Source organism: Heterodontus francisci, chromosome 14, assembly GCF_036365525.1.
Source record: "Heterodontus francisci isolate sHetFra1 chromosome 14, sHetFra1.hap1, whole genome shotgun sequence".
Lineage (NCBI taxonomy): Eukaryota > Metazoa > Chordata > Chondrichthyes > Heterodontiformes > Heterodontidae > Heterodontus > Heterodontus francisci.
This window is the reverse complement of record NC_090384.1, coordinates 63,476,993-63,498,677: the sequence shown is the minus strand read 5'-3', so window position 1 is coordinate 63,498,677 and position 21,685 is coordinate 63,476,993. Positions and strand designations below refer to the sequence as shown.

The 21,685-nt window shown below is 43.2% G+C and overlaps 1 protein-coding gene across 5 annotated transcripts in view; it reads left to right on the top strand.

Moving 5' to 3' along the window:
• The window catches only part of LOC137377078 (DENN domain-containing protein 2B-like), a 565,382-nt gene that overhangs the window by 473,778 nt on the left and 69,919 nt on the right, over nt 1–21,685 (top strand). For all 5 annotated transcript variants that reach the window (XM_068046345.1, XM_068046347.1, XM_068046343.1 and 2 more), the window contains 2 exons: nt 19,797–19,937; nt 21,239–21,387. In XM_068046345.1, the coding sequence (XP_067902446.1) occupies nt 19,797–19,937; nt 21,239–21,387 (290 nt within the window). The remainder of the gene's footprint in view (nt 1–19,796; nt 19,938–21,238; nt 21,388–21,685) is intronic.

Here is a 21,685-nt window from a genome sequence, read left to right as displayed (position 1 = left end):
AATTGCTTCATCTCTGCTACTACAAAAAAATCTTCACAAGAGGATTCGGTTGAAGAAAAAACTTCAGCTCAGATTAATTTCACCCTTCCAGAACACCAGCTCCAAGCGCTCTCTCAAATAATTACAATGTACTGGTCCCATCCACTGTTCCTGGTGATCTGTTTCAACTGTTGCTCACCCTCTGTGTAAAGATATTTTATGGTGCCTGCCTTATACTTAGGCTTTCCATCTGTGAATCTCCTCGTGTTGCCCTGGTGTGTCTGAAAGTACTTTTGCAGGCTTACTTTCTCCAACCAAATAAGCATTTCATAAAGTTCCTGCTGAGACATCGCTTTCTCACATTTTTGTTCCTCAAAACTTACAACGCAAACCTTATACAAAGTTCCCTTTAAAACAGTTGTTTCAAATTGAACCAGATTAAAGATAGCAACCAAAGGAATAGAAATGATATCTGAACAGGAATTTTGAACTTTGCGAACAAATTACAAGGAGGTCATGAAGGTAGTTGTGCAGTGTTTGAGAGGGTCAGTTCAATTGTGTGTGGATTCTAGCTGCAAATGATGGAGTAGGCACAAAAAGGCAGCATCAGCATTTATAGACAAATAAATTTAAATGTGACATTTTTTTCAACTTTCCAACCAGAGCATGCACAGCCTTTCATTGTCAATAAATCTTGAGAAAATAATGAACAGGCCATGCCAGTCATATGAGATGCATAGATAACTGTTTGAAACATACCATCTCCTTGCATCTCTGATTTCTTGCAGGTGTATACTTGTCAGTTATTACAGTGCCCTATGAATATGGCATTGCAGTGACACCCTTCAATAGTGAATCTCATTTGTCACATGTACTGGATAGGTGACTGCTTTCTGGAACATCAATGTTAATTCAGTAAAACTGGGATGCAGGCAGTCCTGGAATTAACCAGAATGGTGGCTCGTTCAGAATCAGGGATATCAGGGACTTGCTGGCAGTATGATGCATAAGATAAGGGGACCCTGCACCTTAATGTATTTTCTTTATCATAGAATCATGGGGGGACTTTTCCCAGGCAAGGGGAGGCAGGTTTGGGTACATGCAGGGAGTTAAATCCCCTAAAAGTAACATTGAGTTGAGATCCTGACATCATCCTGCCCTCTTCCGGGTTTCATTCAGACAGGATTGAATGTGAGTGGGGAACCACCAAGCAGATGTCAAGTAAGGTATTTAAAATTTTAATAGGCAATTAAGTTCTGTTTTAATGAAGGATTCTGCATTTAACAGGCAGTGGACCTATTTCCTGAGCTGTGTGGAACTCACCTGAGTCAACCGGGCAAGTGCATAGCGGGGAGTGATTCTTCAGTGAAACTGAAGAGCTCTAGCCATGGCCAGGTGTACTTTTAGTGCTTGACAGTTGATTGCCAACTTCTTGGATGTCATTTCACCTGACTTGCACTTCACTCTCCTTCAGCTAAACTTCCCTGCTGCCAGCCTTCACCATGGCATGGGAGCAGCTTCTGCAGGCCTACCTTGTACCTCTGACAAAGAGCAAGAGGAGAAGCAACACCGACATCAAAAGCAGGAGCGACACCAGCACCAGCTGCTTTCTCCTCAGCTACATGCTGCTTCACAGGACACAGGGATGGACACTGAGATCCAGCTCCATGAAAGCTACACCCCCAAGACAGGGTCTACAGGCAGAGGATCAGTTCTGTTGACATGCGTGAGCACTAGTGCCTCAGGAGGCTCGGGCTTTCACAGCAGATCGCTGCTGACATCTGCAGCCTCCTGGAACAAGACCTCTTTCCCAGTGGGCCAGGTGGGCATGCATTGTCAGTGGCCAACAAAGAGAAAGGTGCCTGTCACTGGAGAGCTACCCCACCCCTTCCTCCCAGGTCTCTGCCTTTCCCGAAGGTTGTGTGCTCTCTTCTGCAAGGAGAGAAAGCAGAGAGTTATGAGTGTTAGAAATGGCTTGTGTGGATAGGAGGGAAGAAGAACATTTGTTAAGGGTGACTGAGGCATGGGTGTGAGAGGGTAGGAGGATGAGGATGAGTTTGAGTGTTGGCTGTTCAGATGGGGATGTGAGGTGCCTGAAGAGAGAGGAATGAGTGCAGCTGCAGGGTGTGCTGTTCTGAGGAGTGTTGTGCAGAGAACACTGGGAATGTCAGAGTTTGTGGCTTGGCACTGGAAGTGTTACTCCACTCACCTTTCCCACCCTCCTGAGTTCCTGGATCCTCTTGGTGTACTGCCTCCCGGTTGGAGGGACCACATTCTTGCTGCTAACTTCCTCGGTCACTTCCATCCATGCCTGCTTGATTGGAGAGGTTGTCCTATTCCTCCCATCCCTGGGAAAAATCACCTCACTGCAGCAAATCAGATCACACAGCAGGACATCAGGTAGTAGTGAAAGACCTGTGCGGCAGCCTTCCCAGTTCTGTTCTCCATTCCTGAGGATGCTGCAGGAAAGCCATTATAACCCATACCATGGTCCCTTAATTAGAAATCCTTCCCTTGACAGATCCAGCTGGGATGCTAATGCCATGCCTCAGTTAAAGAGCCTCAGCAAAGCCCATTGCAGAGTCCAATGGGTGTCTGACCTGCTAAGGATCCTGCCGTTGAGAAAATTCTGCCCATAGAATTTACAGCACAAAGGAATTCTCAGCTGGACCTAGCCCTTCAACTGGAGCTGACTACACCAATCCCATTTTCCTGTCCTTTCCCCATATTCTCTTCTATTCTACCTTTCCAAATTTTAAACAATATATCCTCTAACACAAGTGAATTATGGTGAGGTATTCCATGTTCTAATAATCCTCTGTATAAAAATGTCTTTAATCTTCTATTGCTAACCCTCAAACTATAATCCCTTTAGATTTTTTGCCACTATCCATATTCTGTCAATCCAAAAAGCTATCCTTTTATACCTACCCTATGTTTTTATTTCCTAGCTATCCATGCAGCTATATTTCCTTTAAGTACCATGTTCATTAATTTCTGTAACAAGTCTCTTATGTGGCACTTTACCAAAAACCTTCTGAAAATCCATCTAAACAACATCCATTGAATTCCTTTTAGTGATGCTGTGTGGGCTTCCTCAAAGTATTCAACTAACTTAGTCTGACCATTGCAATTTCATGCTGACTGGACCTGGTTCGTCCATGTCTTTCATCTAATACAACATCCAATATTATAGACTCTCAGGCCTGGATTTGCTGCATCTGCAATTCCCAGCCCAAGAATTCTGTGTCCATTCACTTTAATGGGTGGAAATTGCAGGCTCGGGACTGCAGGAATGGAAAATTCAGGCCTAGAATTTCACGTAACCCAGTTGAGTCTAATTTGCCTATAATTTCCATGCTAATCCTTTTTCCCTTTCTTTAACAGAGGAGTAACATTTGTCACCTTCCAGAGTTTTGAAAATTATGCTAAGCGCATCAGCTTTCTCTTCCTCAGTCTTCCATAATATTCTGAGATGGTAACCTTATTTTTAAGTAATCCAATTGCTTCTTTGACTACCCTTTCATTGTTAATGTGTTTATAGTAGCCTTTAGTATATCCCTTGGGATTGTGCCAATATTTGCAGAAGCTCTTTAGTAGCATGTGAATATCTGCACAGGAACCTACACACAGGAACAAATTGAAAACCACTTATGTGGGGAAACAGAGGAAGAAATTAGTTCAGTTTCAGGTATAGGAGAGTCAGCACAGCTCGAAATCGCTGACGAGGACTAAGGCATTATTCAAAGATTCTCCAATCTAAATAGTGTTCTATTCTCCACTTCCTCAGATTATGAACCTGAACTGCAATTAACAGCAAACCCTGGAAGGCGATTATATACCTCAAACCAGAGTTGCTGCAGCAGAACTAAAATAAAATGCTTTAAAGTGCAACAAATTCCTCCGAGCTTATACGACTTGAGAATTCCAGTGTCCTAATTAACTTATCCATTATCTGGATTGAATTATTTGTAATCTCATGAAATAATAACAACTTGTATTCATATAACATCCTTAATGTGGTAAAACATCCCAAGGTACTTCACAGGCCTATTATAAAACAAAATTTGACACCAGCCACAGAAGGAGATACTAGGAAAGATGGCCAAAAGCTTGGTCAAAGAGGTCGGTTTTAAGGAGTATCTTAAATGAGGAAAGTGAGGTTGAGAGATGGAGGGAGTTAGGGAGGGAATTCCAGAGTTTAGAGCCTAGGCAGCTGAAAGCATGGCCACCAATGGTGAAGCAATTAAAATCTGGGATGCACAAGAGGCCAGAACTAGATGATTAAAGGTATTTTGAAGGATTGTGAGGCGGAGGAGATTACAGAGACAGGGAGGGCGAGGCCATGGAGGAATCTGAAAGCAAGGATAAGAATCTTAAAATCACGATAGAATGATAGAATGGTTACGACGCAGGAGGCCATTCGGCCCGTCATATCTGTGACGGTTCTCTGCAGGAGCAATTTGGCAAGTCCCACTCCTCCTCCTTTTCCCTGTAGCCCTGCAAATCTTTTCTCTTTAGGTATTTATCCAATTCCCTTTTGAAAGCCATTATTGAATCTGCCTCCACCACACACTCAGACAGTGCATTCCATATCCTAACCACTGGCTGCATAAAAAAATTTTCCTCATGTCATCGTTGCTTCTTTTGTTAATCACCTTAAATTGGTATCCTCTGGTTCTCAACCTTTCTGTCAATGGGAATAGTTTTCCCTATCTACTCTGTCTAGACCCCTCATGATTTTGAACACCTCTATCAAATCTCATCTTAATCTTTTCCAACCCAGCTTCTCCAGTCTGTCCACGTGACTGAAGCATTCCCTGGAACCATTCTCATAAATCTTTTCTGTACCCTCTCTCAAGCCTTTACATCCTTCCCAAGGTATGTTGCCCAGAATTGGACACAATACTCCAGTTGAGGCTGAACCAGTGTTTTACAAATATTCATCATAACGTCCTTACTTTTGTACTATATGCTTTGATTTATAAAGCCCAGGATCCTGTATGCCTTTTTAACCACTTTCTGAGCCTGCCCTGCCACATTCAACAATTTGTGCACATATACCCCATGTTTCTCTGTTCCTGCACCCCCTTTAGAATTGTACCTTTTATTTTATATTGCCTCTCCTCATTCGTCCTACCAAAATGTATGACTTCACACATCTCTGCATTAAATTTCATCTACTACGTATCCCCCATTCTAGCAGCCTATGTTCTCTTGAAGTCTGTCACTCTGGTCATCACAGTTCACAATACTTGCAAGTTTTGTGTCAGCTACAAATTTTGATATTGTACCTTATATGCCCGAGTCTAGGGGCTGGAGTACCAGAGGCAGGGATCCTGGTACCAGGCCGAAAAGACAGGGGGAATGCCGCCTCTGCATTTTTTCTGACTCCCGGAGCGATGCTCTGGTCTTTTGGGATCAAAGTTCAAGGAGGCGGGATCCCCATTCCTTTGAACACTTGATAGGGACAGGTATCCCACCTCCAACAGGTGCCAGCCAATCAGAGGGCCGGCAGCTCAACAGTATCAGCAGTATCACTGGGAGCAGTGGCCATCACTAGTACTGCGGAGGCCTCGGACCCAGGCCCAGCAGTGGAACCCCGGATTCGCGAAGGGTGAGGAGGGTTTGCCAGGGCCGGTCCGGAGGGTGGGGTCGGGGGGTGGGCATTCTGCCCAGTAGGGTCCTCCATGGGCCATGAATTGCCCATGAAGGAGGCTCCCCCCTCCCGCGCCACTGGTAATATCCCAGCGACGGCAGGAAGAGTCCCTTAATTGGCCATTAGTTAAACATGATTTGCCTTTAACTTAAGGGCCTCAATTGGCCTCTGGGCGGATGGTCTACGTCAGCCTATCCTGTCCCCAGGAAAATCGGGCCCGGCAATCCCGGCATCGGTTTCCGTGGTAGCTGCTGCTGCTCTGATTCTCCACCCAACCCTGCCATGGAACGCAATGTCGGGCTGGGAACAAAATCCAGCTCTAGTTCATTAATACATATCGAAAAAAGCAGTGGTCCTTGTACCAACCCCCGGGAAATCCCAATGTATACCTTCTTCCAGTCTGAAAAACAACCATTCACCACTACTCTCTGTTTCCTGTCACTCAGCCAATTTCATTTCCGTGTTGCCACTATCCCCTTTATTCCATGGGCTTTGCAGGCAAGCCTATTATTTGGTGCTTCATCAAACAGCTTTTGGAAGTCCACGTACACCACATCAACTGCATTACACTCATCAACCCTCTCTGTTATCTCATCAAAAAACTCAAGCAAGTTAGTTAAACATGATTTGCCTTTAACAAATCTGTGATGGCTTTCTTTAATTAATCTATACTTGTCCAAGTGACTGTTAATTTTATCCCAGATTATCATTTCTGAAAGCTTTCACACCACCAAGATTGGCCTGCAGTTGTTGGTTTTATCCTTGGATTGTTTTTTTTGAACAAGCATGTAACATTTGCAATTTTCCAATCCTCTGGCACCACACCTGTATCTAAGGAGGATTGGAAGGTTATGGCTAGTACCTCCACAATTTTCACCCTTACTTCACTCAGCATCCTCGGATGCATCTCATTTGGTCCTGGTGACTTGTCAACTTTAAGTACAGCCAGCCTTTCAAATAGCTCCACTTTGTCAATTGTTAGCTCATCCAGTATCTCAACTACCTCCTTTCACTATGACTTCAGCAACATCATCTTCCTTGGTAAAGACAGATGCAAAGTACCCATTTGGTACTTCAGCCATGCCCTCTGCCTCCATGCATAGATCCCCTCTATGGTCCCTAATCGGCCCCATCCCTCCTCTTATTCCTTTTTACTATTAATGCACCTATAGGAGACTTTTGGATTCCCTTTTATGTTAGCTGCCTGTCCATTCTCATACCCTCTCTTTGCCTCTCTTATTTCCTTTTTCACTTCCCCTCTGAACTTTCTATATTCAGCTTGGTTCTCACTTGTATTATTAACCTGACGTCTGTCATTTGTCCCCTTTTTCTGCTTCATCTTACTCTCCATCTGTTTCATCATCCAGGGACCTCTGGCTTTGGTTGCTGTACCTTTCCTCTTCATGGAAATGTAACTCGACTGTAACTGAACCATTTCCTTTTTAAAGGCAGCCCATTGTTCCTTTACAGTTTTTCCTGCCAATCTTTGATTCCAATTTACCTGAGACGAATCTGTTCTCTTCCCCACTGAAATTGGCCCTCCTCCAATTAGTTATTTTCATTCTGGATTGCTCCTTGTCCTTTTCAATAGCTAACCCAAATCTTATGATACTATAATCACTGTTTACCTGATGTGAATTTGACAATACAGGTTTGAATTAAGCTATTATGATGAGAAATGGCATGCTGACTTATAAAGACAGAAGATGCAAGTGTTCACGACCAATAAAGAGCTATGTTAGACATGAGCATGGGACACTGAATCAAGGCTGTGTGCTGTACCTAGCAAAGTTCCAATCATGGCAGCAGAGCATCATAACCTCTGCCCTGTATGATCTAGCATACATGGAGAAATGGAATGTGCTTATGGATTAACAGAAATCTTCATTGATCCATGCATCATGTTCCACCATTCCCCAGAAGTGAAACAACAAAACTCGGGACTCAACTTCTCACCATAACTAGCCGCCGATTTCACTGTGACAGGACTATTATTCCATTCACCTAATTGATTAACAGAGCTTCTGGTTTATGGTGATGGAATAAGTCAAATCTGTTTTCATTACATTAGATTCTGGGATTTTTTTTTAACCAGTATTTTGTGGATCAAATTCTACAAATCCATCTGTTTATAATTAGGGTCTCTGGTTTATGGTGACTGAATAAGTCAAATTCCATTTTTATTGCAGGATTCCAGGATTCTTTTTTAACAGAGCTTTGAGGATTGTGTTTCATGACTCCTTTAGTTTTTCTGTGAAAAGAGAAAATCAGTAGCATTGTTGATCAGTGAATTAGAATACTAGAATGCTTTAACTGAAAGCAAAACTCTACCACCGCTGTAAGTAGTTTCCATTAAAGCCCAACCCAACCACAGCCAACCCGAACCTGACCCGGGCTCGAGCCCTTCAATTTTTTTTCATGCCCGACCCGACCCGAAAATATCAAACATGTTATTCGTACAGAAAAACAAAATCGCATCAAAAGGTAGATTAAAAAGAAAACAATACAAAACAAAACCCAATCACAGCCAACCTAAACCCGACCCGACCTGAGCTCGAATGCTGGACCCGACCTGAACCTGACACCCGAATATAGACCCGACCTGAACCTGACACGTAGTCGGGTTTGGTCGGGTTCGGGTTGGGTAGCCAGGTTTTAGCTTCCATTATGTTTGCAGCAGGGATATAGCCAAGGATTGTGTGTCCCCAAGTCTATTGGTGCTGCTAGGTTCTAGTGACCAACTGTTATTTTGACAGCACTATAAGCATCAAGTGTGACTTCTGGTATCACTATGACAATCTGACTCATCTACTACAGCATAATACTAAGAGAGAGAATAAGTGAGAGAGAAAGGGTGAAAGAAAGGGGTAAGAGGTGGAGAGAAAGGGAGAAGGAGAGATTTGCAAAATTAATTTCATTCACACAGACAGAAATAAATATTGTTTCTGCACCTTCCAGCTGAGAAGCTGCTCCCAGTACATTGTATATTTTGAGCCTGTTTGTGGTTACATTTTTGACATAATCTTTTTACATGTATATTTCCTAAAGTTAATGTGAGTACAAAGTAAGATCTAGCAAATAACTGATCAGAGCACAGGATGACAGCTTAACTCAAAGGCTAACCATTCATTTAGAAAAGCAGGAGGATTATGTACAATAATATGAATATATAGCAATGTATATTCAGAATTAATAAAGAAATTTGCACATGTTGGAAATCTGGTGAGAGGTTACACCTGTAACATTGGCTGGAATTTTACGCCGCCCCAGCGGGTCGGATGGTGGCGTGGGGGCGGCATAAAATTGAGTGGCAGGCTCCGGGTGGCCTACCCACCCCAATTCCGCCTCCGGACATGTTTACGGAGGTCAGGCAGGGGGTGGGAAATGACCCGCCCGCCCGAGGCCAATCAAGACCCTTAAGGGGCCACTTAACGGCCACTTAAGGGCCCTCGCCCGCCTCCACGGGTATTTTACCCGTGGCAAGCAGGTGTGCTGGGGACATGAAAGGCCGCCCAGCGATAGCTGCCGGCCTTTCCACGCCCCGGGGGGGCGCATGGCAGTCGGGCACAAGGTGCCCAACTGAGGGCTGCACCCGCCTCCCAACCCACCCCTGGGACCCAAGGCACTCCCCTCCTCACAAAGGACCACTCCAGCCTCACCAGAGAAGGACCGATCCCCCTGGTGAGGCATGCCGTCGGCTTGGCTGCAGTCCTAGCAGTGGCCACCGCTCCTGGTGGCGCTGCTGGGACTAAGAGCTGCCGGCCTGCTGATTGGCCGGCAGCTCACTGAGGCGGGACCTCCTCCCTCAAGTGGGTGGAAGTCCCACCTCGGGACAATTAAAGCCTGGGGATCCGTAAAATACGGGACGGATCCCCAGGCTAGGCGGAAGCAGGTTCGCCACCGACTTTCACGCGGAGTCCGGGTCCCATCCATCCACTGTAAAATTCCAGCCATTATCGTCTTAAGTGGCTTGCCTTTTACCTATTTAGAGCATGCATGCTAGTTCATAACCACATGAAGGAGCAAGTGGACATATTTCTGAAATTCAGATGAAGTTCTTTGCTTGCAAAAAATTATACAGTTAATCAGACCACATAATTACAATGTTACTCCAACATGATAGGTTCGTCTGTGTAACTAAGTACTGTAAGGACTTTGCAATAGAAATAAACTCAACCAACGAATGAAACTCGAAAGTGACGGGTACATCTGTGTAAATGCTTCGTGCAATTTCTCTTTTACATTTTACCAAATAATTTGCTGATGTAGATGTGTTCATTGTAGAAATATTAATTATTATTAGGTCTGTATTGATTGATGTTTACAGGGATGTGAGGTGATCTTATTGAAACATATAAGATCATGACGGGACTTGACAGGGTGGATGTTGAAAGGATGTTTCCCCTTGTGGGAGAGGCTAAAACTAAGGGGCACAGTTTAAAAATAAGGGGTATCCCATTTAAGACAGAGATGAGTAGAAATTTTTCTCTGAGTCGTGAGTCTGTGGAACTCTCTTCCCCGGAGAGCAGTGGAGGCAGGGTCATTGAATATTTTTAAGGCAGAGGTGTACAGATACCTGGCAAACAAGGGAGTCAAAGCGTCTCGGGGTTAGGCAGGAAAATGGAGTTGTGTCCACAAACAGCTCAGCCATGATCTTATAGAATGGCAGAGCAGGCTTGAGGGGCTGAATAGCCTACTCATGCTCCTAGTCCGTATGTTCATATTGTTACGACCAGGTGAGGCAAGGGTTTAGGGCACCCCTCTCAGCCTTTGCCTGGTTTGGCCGTAACAGGGCTTAATTGTTTTAAATGCCGTGTTTTTAGCTTCCCCTCTAATTGTAATGGCAAAGAAATCAACCAGACAGGTTTTCTTAGAATTAAACAAGAAAGGTGTAAGTTTATTAACCTTAAAACTCTAATTCGGTTAAAACTACTAGAAATACGCGACGTAACCATGCTAGAATGCATACGCAATAAACACACACGCAAGTAAAGACAGAGGAGGAGAAAGAAGGGAAAAGGTTTAAAGTAATAGCTGGAGTTCAGTTACTGGCTTTTGGGTTTGATGCAAAGTCTTTGATTGCAGTTGTCTTGCAGTTCTCGTTGGGGCCCAGTGCACACTTTCAAACTTGTTTAGCTGCAGGAGTCTTCTCTCTTGAGGTTTGAGTGGCTTCTGTGGATCCTTGGAAATTCGTGAAAGTGAGAGAGTGAAAGTGTCTTCAAATTGCAGGCTCGTCACTGGCATCAGACCTACCGGCCGTCCATGTCTCCGCTTTAAAGACGTCTGCAAACGTGACATGAAGTCCTGTGACATTGACCACAAGTTGTGGGAGTCAGTTCCCAGCGTTCGCCAGAGCTGGTGGGCAGCCATAAAGGCGGGGCTAAAGAGTGACAAGTCGTGGAGACTTAGCAGTTGGCAGGAAAAAAGACAGAAGTGCAAGAAGAGAGCCAACTATGTAACAGCCCCGACAACCAATTTTATCTGCAGCGCCTGTGGAAGAGTCTGTCACTCTAGAATTGGCCTTCATAGCAACTCCAGGCGCTGCTTCACAAACCACTGACCACCTCCAGCCGCTTACCCATTGTCTCTCGAGACAAGAAGGCCAAAGAAGAAGAAAGAAGATGGAATGGATAAATCAGCTAGGACTCCTCTTCCCAATCACTATCCAATGACCTCCCTGTTAATTTATACTGCTGCAATTTTGAGTTGGAATTCCTAAATGTACCTTACTGTGCAGAAGTTGAAGTTTACACAGTTACATCGCAACACACATGTTGATGGCCTAACTGTAGGGTAAAGAAGTGGGTTATGCCGATGACTTTCATTGGCAGTCGAGTCAATTGTCGGAATCTTCCCAGACCCACGGAGGCGGGTTTGAAGGCAGGACCAGGAGCAAGTCAGAGATAAGGGTGTTGGGTTAGCGCCCTGACATTCCGACTTCCCAGCAATCTTGCTGGAGACAGGTGAACTTTGGCAGCAGCTACCTGCCCAGGGTCCCACTTAGGTCAGTTAAGTGACTAATGAGGGGGACAGGGAGGACTCTGCCAGTATCTTCCCAATGTAGGAGCGGACCCCCGCTGGGTGCGGATCTGTGGAAGTGGCCTCCCTGTGGCCAAACCAAATCCTCTGGAGGGATTTCCTCTCCGCTCCGATGGCCCTACCAGCTTCAGGTCTCTTTATTTTTGCAATTTTATTAATGCTTCCAAGGGCACCTCCATTTTGAGGTGCCCCCACACTCTCCTTTCTGCCGGAGCAGTGCCCGCCTCTCCTGGTGGGGCTGCAAGTTATCGACAGCTGTGGGGCCTCTTAATTGGGCGGCAGATGTGGAAGATTGCGCCAGAGTGCGTTCTGCAGAACCGTTTGGCGTCGGCTCCTGGGGATGTTAACCTAACTAGTTGCGAGGATTATCCTTACACCTTTTCTTGAATAAGGGTGTCACATTTACTAATCTCCAATCTTCTGGCACCTGCCCTGTATCTAGGGAAGATTGGAAGAGTATATCAAGCCCTTCTGCTATCTCCACCCTCAATTCCTTTAACAACCATCCAAACTAGGTGATGTATCTACCCTAAGCAAAGTCAGCCATTCCAGTAAAACCTCACTCTCAGTTTTGACCCTATCCATTGTCTCTACTCTCTTCACTTCTACCAATATTTTGTCAGTTTCCTCTTCCTTAGTAAACACCACTACAAAGTACTCATTAAGTATTCTAGCCTTGTCCTGTGCCTCTAAGCATATATTACCCTCTTTGTCCCTAATAGGCCCCACTCCACCTCATACTACCTGCTTACTATTTACATGCTGGTGGAAGATTTTTGGGTTCCCTTTTATGTTGACTGCCATAGAAACATAGAAAATAGGAGCAGGAGTAGGCCATTCGGCCCTTCGATCCTGCTTCGCCATTCATTATGATCATGGCTGATCATCCAACTCAGCTACTTGTTCCCGCTTTCACCCCATATCCTTTGATCCCTTTAGACCCAAGAGCTATATCTAACTCCTTCTTGAAAACATACAATGTTTTGGCCTCAACTGCTTTCTGTGGTAGCAAATTCCACAGGCTCGCCGCTCTCTGGGTGAAGAAATTTCTCCTCATCTTAATCCTGAAAGGTTTACCCCATATCCTTAGACTATGACCCCTGGTTCTGGACTACCCCACCATCGGGAACATCCTTCCTGCATCTAACCCGTCAAGTCCTGTTAGAATTTTATAGGTTTCTATGGGATCTCCCCTCACTCTTCTGAACTCCAGTGAATATAATCCTAACCGACTCAATCTCGCCTCATATGTCAGACCCGCCATCCCAAGAATCAGTCTGGTAAACCTTCACTGCACTCCCAGTGTAGCAAGAACATCCTTCCTCAGATAAAGAGACGAAAACTGCACACAATATTCCAGGTGTGGCCTCACAAAGGCCCTGTATAATTGCAACAAGACATCCCTGCTTCTGTACTCGAATCCTCTTGCTATGAAGGCCAACATACCATTTGCCTTTTTTACTGCCTGTTGCACCTGCATGCTTACCTTCAACGACTGGTGTGCGAGAACACCCAAGTCTCGCTGCATATTCCCCTCTCTCAGTTTATAGCCATTCAGATAATAATCTGCCTTCCTGTTTTTGCTACCAAAGTGGATAACCTCACATTTATCCACATTATACTGCATCTGCCATGCATTTGCCCACTCACTCAACTTGTCCAAATCACCCTGAAGCCTCTCTGCATCCTCCCCACAACTCACCCTCCCACCCAGTTTTGTGTCATCTGCAAATTTGGAGATATTAAATTTAGTTCCCTCATCTAAATCATTAATATATATTGTAAATAGCTGGGGTCCTAGCACCACTAGTCACTGCCTGCCATTCGGAAAAAGACACATTTATCCATACTCTTTGTTTCCTGTCTGCCAACCAATTTTCTATCCATCGTAATACACTAGCCCAATCCTATGCGCTTTATTTTTACATGTTTATCTCTTATGTGGGACTTTGTCGAAAGCCTTCTGAAAGTCCAAATAAACCACATCCGCTGGCTCCCCCTCATCGACTCTACTAGTTACATCCTCGAAGAATTCTAGTAGATTTGTCGAGCATGATTTCCCTTTCGTAAATCCATGCTGACTGCCCGATTCTACCATTGTTCTCTAAGTGCTCTGCTATAAAATCTTTGACAATGGACTCTAGAATTTTCCCCACTACCGACGTCAGTCTGACTGGTCTATAATTCCCTGCTTTCTCTCTACCTCCCTTTTTAAATAGTGGGGTTACATTAGTTACCCTCCAATCTGTAGGAACTGTTCCAGAGTCTATAGAATCTTGGAAGATGACCACCAATGCATCCACTATTTCTAGGGCCACTTCCTTAAGTACTCTGGGATGCATACCATCAGGCCCTGGGGATTTATCGGCCTTCAATCCCATCAATTTCCCCAACACCATTTCTCTACTAATACTGATTTCCTTCAGTTCCACTCTCTCACTAAGCCCTGTGTTCCCCAACATTTCTGATATGATATTTGTGTACTCCTTTGTGAAGACAGAACCAAAGTATGCATTTAGTTGGTCAGCCATTTCTTTGTTCCCCATAATAAATTCCCCTGTTTCTGACTGTAAGGGACCTACATTTGTCTTCACCAGTCTTTTTCTCTTCAAATACATACAGAAACTTTTACAGTCAGTTTTTATGTTCCCCACTAGCTTGCTCTCGTACTCTATTTTCCCCTTCTTAATCAATCCCTTGGTTCTCCTTTGCCGAATTCTAAACTGCTCCCAATCCTCCGATCTGTTGGTATTTCTGGCAAATTTATATGCCTCTTCCTTGGATCTAATGCTATCTCTAATTTCCCTTGTCAGCCATGGTTTGGCTACCTTTCCCGTTTTATTTTGTGCCAGACAGGGATAAACAATTGTTGCAGTTCATCCATGCGCTCTTTAAATGTTTGCCATTGCCTATCCACCGTCATCCCTTTAAGTAACGTTTCTCAATCTGTCATAGCCAACTCGCGCCTCATACCTTCGTAGTTCCCTTTATTAAGATTCAGGACCCTAGTCTCAGAATCAACCATGTCACTCTCCATCTTGATGAAGAATTCTATCATATTATGGTCGCTCATCCCCAAGGGGTCTCGCACCACTAGATTGTCAATTATTCCTCTCTCATTACACAATACCCAGCCCAGGATGGCCTGTTCTCTAGTTGGTTCCTCAACATATTGGTCCAAAAAACCATCCCGTATACACTCCAAGAATTCCTCCTCTACGGTATAGTGACTAATTTGATTTGCCCAATCTATATGCAGATGAAAATCACCCATAATTACTGATGTTCCTTTATCGCATGCATCTCTAATTTCCTGTTTAATGCCATTCCCAACATCACCACTACAGTTTGGGGGTCTATATACAACCCCCACTAATGTTTTTTGCCCCTTAGTGTTTCTCAGCTCTACACTTACAGATTCCACATTGTCAGAGCTAATATCTTTCCTCACTGTTGCGCTAATTTCCTCTTTAACCATTGAATGGAGGAGCAGGCTCGAGGGGACGAGTGGCCTATTCCTGCTCCTAATTCGTATGTTCGTATAACTTCCTTGCTTTTGCACTCTATCCTCTATTAATAAAACCAAGGATCCCATACACATTTTTAACAGTCTTCTCAACTTGTCCAACTACCTTCAGAGATTTGTGTACATACACCCCAGCTCTCTCTGTTCCTGCACCCCCTTTAAAATTGTACCATTTAGTCCATATTGCCTCAACTCATTCTTCTTACCAAAATGTTTCACTTTGCACTTCTCTGCATTAAATTTCATCTGCCACGTGTCTGCCCGTTTCACCAATCTGCTTATGCCTTCTTGAAATCTATTACTGACTTCTGCAGTGCTTGCTACACTTCCAAGTTTTGTGTCATCTGCAAACTTTGAAATTATTCCCTTCATACATAACTCCAGGTCATTAATATGTATCAAAAAAACAGTGCTCCTAATACTGAGCCCTGGGGAATACCACTGTATATTTCACTCCAGACTGAAAAACAACCATTCACCACTACTCTCTGATTTCTAACAGCTAATTTTCTATCCATGCTTCCAGTGTCCCTTCAAACCCATGGGCTTTAACTTTACTAACAAGTCTACTATGTCATATTTTATCAATTAACCAAGGATGCATCCCATCCACACTGGATGTTTTTTCTACTTTGAGAACTGCTAGCCTTTTAAGTACCTCCTCTTTATTTTTATCCTATCTTTCTCCTTTACTGCTACATTGGCAGCATCTTCACACTCTAGTGAAGACAGATGCAATCTACTCATTTAGTACCTCAGCCACACCTTCTGCCTCCGCATGAAGATCTTTTTTGATCCCTAATCAGCCTCACCCTTACTTTGACATATTTTACAAGTGATTGTATCTTGTCCTTTTCTGGAACTGTTCGAAACCTGATAATATTATGATCACTGTTCCTCAAATGCTCTCTGACTGAAACATGCTCCACTTGCCTCACTTCATTCCCCAGAACTTGATCCAGCACTGCTTCCTACCTCATTGGGAAAGAAACACTGATCAAGAAAGTTCTGTGGTGCACATTTCAGGAAATCCTCCCCTCTTTGCCCTTTACACTGTTACACGTCCATTCTATATTACTTGATGTTCCCCGTTATCACTACTCTGTAGTTCTTGTATCTTTCTGTAATTAGCCTGCAAATTTGCTCCTCTGACTCCTTACCACTATTTGGTAGCCTGTTGTATACACCCATTAGTATATTAGCTCTCTAGTTTTCATACCTGTGCAATAGTTTTTAATGATTTATGTACCTGGACACACAAATCCATTTGCTTCTCCACAGTTCCTAATCCCTCACCATTAAAAACATATTCTGATTTGCCTTTCTCCACAGTGAACTTCATTTGCCACAATTTTGCCCACTCAGTTAATCTGTCAGTGTCCCTTTGTAACTTCCTGCTGCCGTCTACACAATCTCCACAATGGCCATCAACTCCCTCTCTGACTTATACAGAATGAAATCACTTTGTTTCCCAAATGCTGACAAACTTGGCTGAGGAATTTGACACTTGAATCATTATATGATTTAAGTCTCAGTAATATTCAGAAAACAAAGATATTACTTTAATTACTTTAAACTAAATTGTGAGAATAAGACAAGATTGCACAAGTTCATACTAGTAAAATGCAAATTTGAACTAATATCAGGATGTTCTTCACACAAAGAATGATCACCATATGGCTGGGTTTTCGCATTGGGGGTGGAAAAAAGGAATCAGGACTGTTTCCAGGTCCCAAACCCGCCCCCGGGGGAAAACGGTCACTCTTTGGGATTTTGACCAGGGCGCTCCCTTAATTGGCATGGAGACAGGTTCCCTGTCCAATTAAGGGCAGTGTGCAGGCTCTTCAAGCTGGAGGGCCAATCAGAGGCCTTCCAGCTTGAGAGGATCAGCAGGCTGCAGTAGAGGGTAAGTAACTGAGAGGGTGCCTCAACATGGAGGTGCACTCTCACCAACTTTTTTATGAAAACTTTAAATCAAAAACAGATTCAGCAGCCAGGCTACCAATGTGGTGGGGGGTTGGAGGGGGCGAGGGGGGTGGCGGGGGTAGAGGTGGAATCCCTCTACAGGGTGGCCTTTGGCTGCACCCAAACCCAGGTAAGCAGGGAGGGCCTGTAGACATGCCTGAGGTACTGGTCCCCCTCCAAGCCTGCTGCTCAGTGCAAGCGTTCAGGCAGTTAAACTGCCCAACGTTGCATCAGGAAACTGGAGGCTGACTGAAAAATCCCAGTTGGCCTCCTTTAAGTGCCCTTAATGCGCCTAATTGGCTGCGCACCTTGTGGGGACGGGTGGCCATGCTGGCCCCAAAACCGCCTCGGCAAAAATGGCCGGCACCAGGAACGGGGTACACCGGCAGTGCCCATGTTTTTGGGTCCCTTCCACTGCCATTCCCACCCTCAGCAGGGCCTGAAAATTCAGCCACTGTAATAGATCTCCAGATGGAATAGTGAAGCTGAAAACTTAAAATCGTTTTAAAGAAACAACTGGATACCACAATGGGCAGGGATGGAACTTTTAATATCTTTCTGGATAGATGAACTAGGATGGGCCAAATAGCCTTCCTCATCTGTACGTATCTAGTGATATTCACTCAATTAACTAACCTGAATTGCTCTTTACCGGTACCTGAAGCAGACTGGTTACAGGAGAAATTGAAAGATTACTCGAGTGCCCCAGTGAATGGTTTCATGGTGCTGTATTATTGACATGCTATTGGTGTCAAGACAACATGCTATACCAAATGAGGATTTTGAATTCATCGGTTGGAAAACTGAATTAAACTTTTAAAAAGGAGCTGGGATCCTACAGTTAACTTTAAAAAAAATAGCTGGCAGCCAAAATGGCCAGCATAATTTGCATTGAGAAACCTCACATTCCAGGACATTGAATCGGAGACACATGTCTAACTATGTTGCATCCAGGATAACGCCTCATGAGTTTGGAAACAGCTAACAGCTTCGCTTCCAATGGCAAAACATTCAAAGCCATCTTGGAACATTAACAGCGGAGTCGTACCTCCAGGGGGTGAACATGGAAACAATGAGACTCGAAAGAGATTGAAAAATACCTAGACTCGAATCTAATTACACTGCAAATGAGGACACTGGACAATCATGTGACCGAATCCCCATCTGTTGAAAACTAGCAGTCTTTTGCAAAAGCACAAGCTCCTGAGACTTTGAAGCAGGTAAATTTTGAGTGCGAACCAGACAAGACCCCAGTGGGGCTGTGTATGTGTGTGTCTCTCTCTCCAGATAACATTGCAAGTTTGAAACCTGTCTGCGACTATGGAACACCCAAGTCTACCATTGCTACAAACAGAGACCCTGGGGAGGAAAGCCACCTACAACTCTGTTTCCAAGAAAAACCCTGAACAAGATGGGCCAGCTACAAAGTGCACTTCTACTAGCCAAAGACTTTAAGATCACAACATCAGCCAGAAGACAATGGAATTACCTGAGTCCACAGACTGTATATTTTTAAACTTGTTCTGGACTCTAATCCAAACCAGATTATTTCTGTACTCTATTTATGTGTGTGTGATTCTCATGTGCATGTGTGAGTCAAAGTGTAGCGTAGTTTTATTATTTTATTTAGATCGGGTTTAGTTTTTTTTAAGTACAATAAACTCACCTCTTTCTTGTTTAAACTCAAGAAAACCTGTCTGATTGATTCTTTTACGATCACAACAAATGTAAATGGTAAAACACATCCACTGTTTTAAAAAGGAATACACCCTGTTACAGTCAAACAAGGAGAAAGACAAGAGGGAATCCTCATCTGATCATAACAGTGGGAATTCTAAAGAATCCCTCGCCTTTTCCAGGGAGCCAGTGCACCCCTGCTGGTACCAAATGCAATTTTCATCTGGAATGTTTAGCTGTATACAAAGTAATCTTCTTGTTTGTTTGGACTTTTGTCCAATTTAATTTAAAAGGAAACACAAGGAAAACCGTCCATAAAGGAGACTCCTACACTTTACTTGCATTTCTGTACCATTTCAAAGTCTACCAATAGTTAAGGTACAAAATATTTTTTTTTCCCATGACTGGCTTCATGTGACCAATTCAAATGTGAAATATTTCCATTTCATAAGTGAGAGACCACTGAACTAGTTTGAGTGGGACTGTTTATAGATTTTATTTGCCCTACATGCTACAATGGGACTGTATATAGATTGTAAATAAGGTACCCATTGCCTGCCTTATTTTAAAACCAATAGTCAGCCTGTTCCTGAGATACTTATGGTCACAATCCCAGGCAATGTACTTTTTATATATACCAGTTAAAATCATTCCTGTCAATACTTCTGGATGCATATACCGGTTATGCTGCCATGATGTTTTCTAATGCCCACTGGCATACTCACCCTTCCCATTATCAACATTCTAAATGTGAAAAATATCGGTGGATTCAACAGCTCACTAGAACAGATTATTTACTCAAAATATTTCTTGAATGCTCATTAATCCACTTCAATCTGTTTGATAATATCTAAACCAAGATTATTTAAAAAAATGACTTTGCATGCTGAACAAATAGTTGTAGCAGGGAATTCTTGAATTTTTTTTTAAATATCCGATGTGTCTGACCAGATTCTGGATGAAGTGGAGAGGAGGCGTGGAATTTCTGCTGCCCTGGTCTACCCATTCATGAGGAGTCTGATGGAGTCTCCTTTCCCTGCACCAGGAAGAACCATACGAGTCAAGACCTTTCTACCTGGAGCTGGAAATGAGGTGCGTGATACTCTGTTAAAGAGTTAAAGGGATCACTCATACATAATCCAGTAGAGAAGATTAGGATAATAAAAGCAAAATACTGCGGATGCTGGAAATCTGAAACAAAAACAAGAAATGCTGGATTCACTCAGCAGGTCTGGCAGCATCTGTGGAAAGAGAAGCAGAGTTAACGTTTCGGGTCAGTGACCCTTCTTCGGAACTAGATTAAAGGTTTATGAGCAGGCAACAGTGGGCTACTAACTGAACAAACATTTGTACGTAGCACCAGATTTATTTAATGTAATACACTGAATTTTATCTATAGGACACTTTGGGAGCCACACAAAACATTAACTTAGTACTTAAGTGCAAGACACTCGATAAAGAGGAAAATATTCCCCATGATCTCGCTATTGGCTAAAGAGCCACAAGTAATGCATATTATATCAGAGCTATGTAGGAAAACTGAGGGCTGGCAGTGGGTCACAAGATAGTAATTCAGTCAAGCTGTCTGCTAATCACAAACTATTAAAACAAAGCTGAAACAGTTTAATGGCAATAGAACTGTGAGTCTAAGCAACTGCGTTAAATTCATTGCCAAACATGTGCTAGTCCTTATCATGTTATTACATTTAGAAGTTACAAAATTAGTTTTCGAATTATGCATTGTGTATGCTGTGATGATGTGATTTAGAAGCTGAAAATGTACAATATAACATTATATGCCTTCAGTTCCACTGTAACAATAAAGCATTAGCACTTTGTTTCTGTAGCAGATTACCAGCAAAACAGCTCTGGTAAAGCCAAGCAGCCAATCAATGTCTGACATTTCAAATAAGATGACAAGGAAGGATCAAAGCATCAAAATTGGACAGTGATGTGCAGGATTAGTGTTCATCTGCTAGTTTTAATGGTACATTTGTAATTATAATATGAAACCGTGTTTTCTAGAGTGTGCTAAAGGTAGGATATTGTTACTTGATTGCTTCTCTCTGATCTCAGTGCTGAATTCCTGAAATTTGGAGTTTGGTTTCTGAATGCAGTCCAGATAAACCGAACAGCCTAGAAATTACTATTGGCAATATTAGTGAGCAAATGTGTGAATGGCTTTTCTTTGTGATTTTAACACCTGTATTAAAATAGTGAACACAGGAATGTCTTATTAAGCATAAATCCACAAATACCAGCATTATTTTGGTATATTAGAGAATATTCCACAGCACATATTTGCTGACCCAGTGTCACCTCTCTGTCTCATTTATTTTCCTAGCTCTTTAGTGGCTGTTTCAGCAGTCTGACAGCTGAACATTTCATTTCAGGTTATTGAGCTTCGACGCCCCATGGACTCGCGATTGGAACATGTAGATTTTGACTGTCTCTTTCGTTGTCTCAGCATACGTCAAGTTATCAGGATATTTGCATCTCTACTGCTTGAGCGGCGGGTGATATTCATCGCAGATAAACTGAGGTAATTGGCACATTCTAAGGATTGGAATGATATTTTGATTTCTTGAATGGACTACAATGAGTTACTAGGAGTCGTGGAGGAAGTGTGTCACAGACATGTTTCCTAGTAATAATGCTATTTTTCCTAAAACTTTATAAGCTACCAGTTATTTTCATGGTATCAGTGAACAAATGTAAATTTGACAATGTTCTGTATCTTACTTCAATGATGGCACTAGAAGAGAGCACATGGGTGATTAGTTGACTTTTGTATGCAATATGGCATGATTTCATTGATTAATTTGTTTTGGAATGTTTGT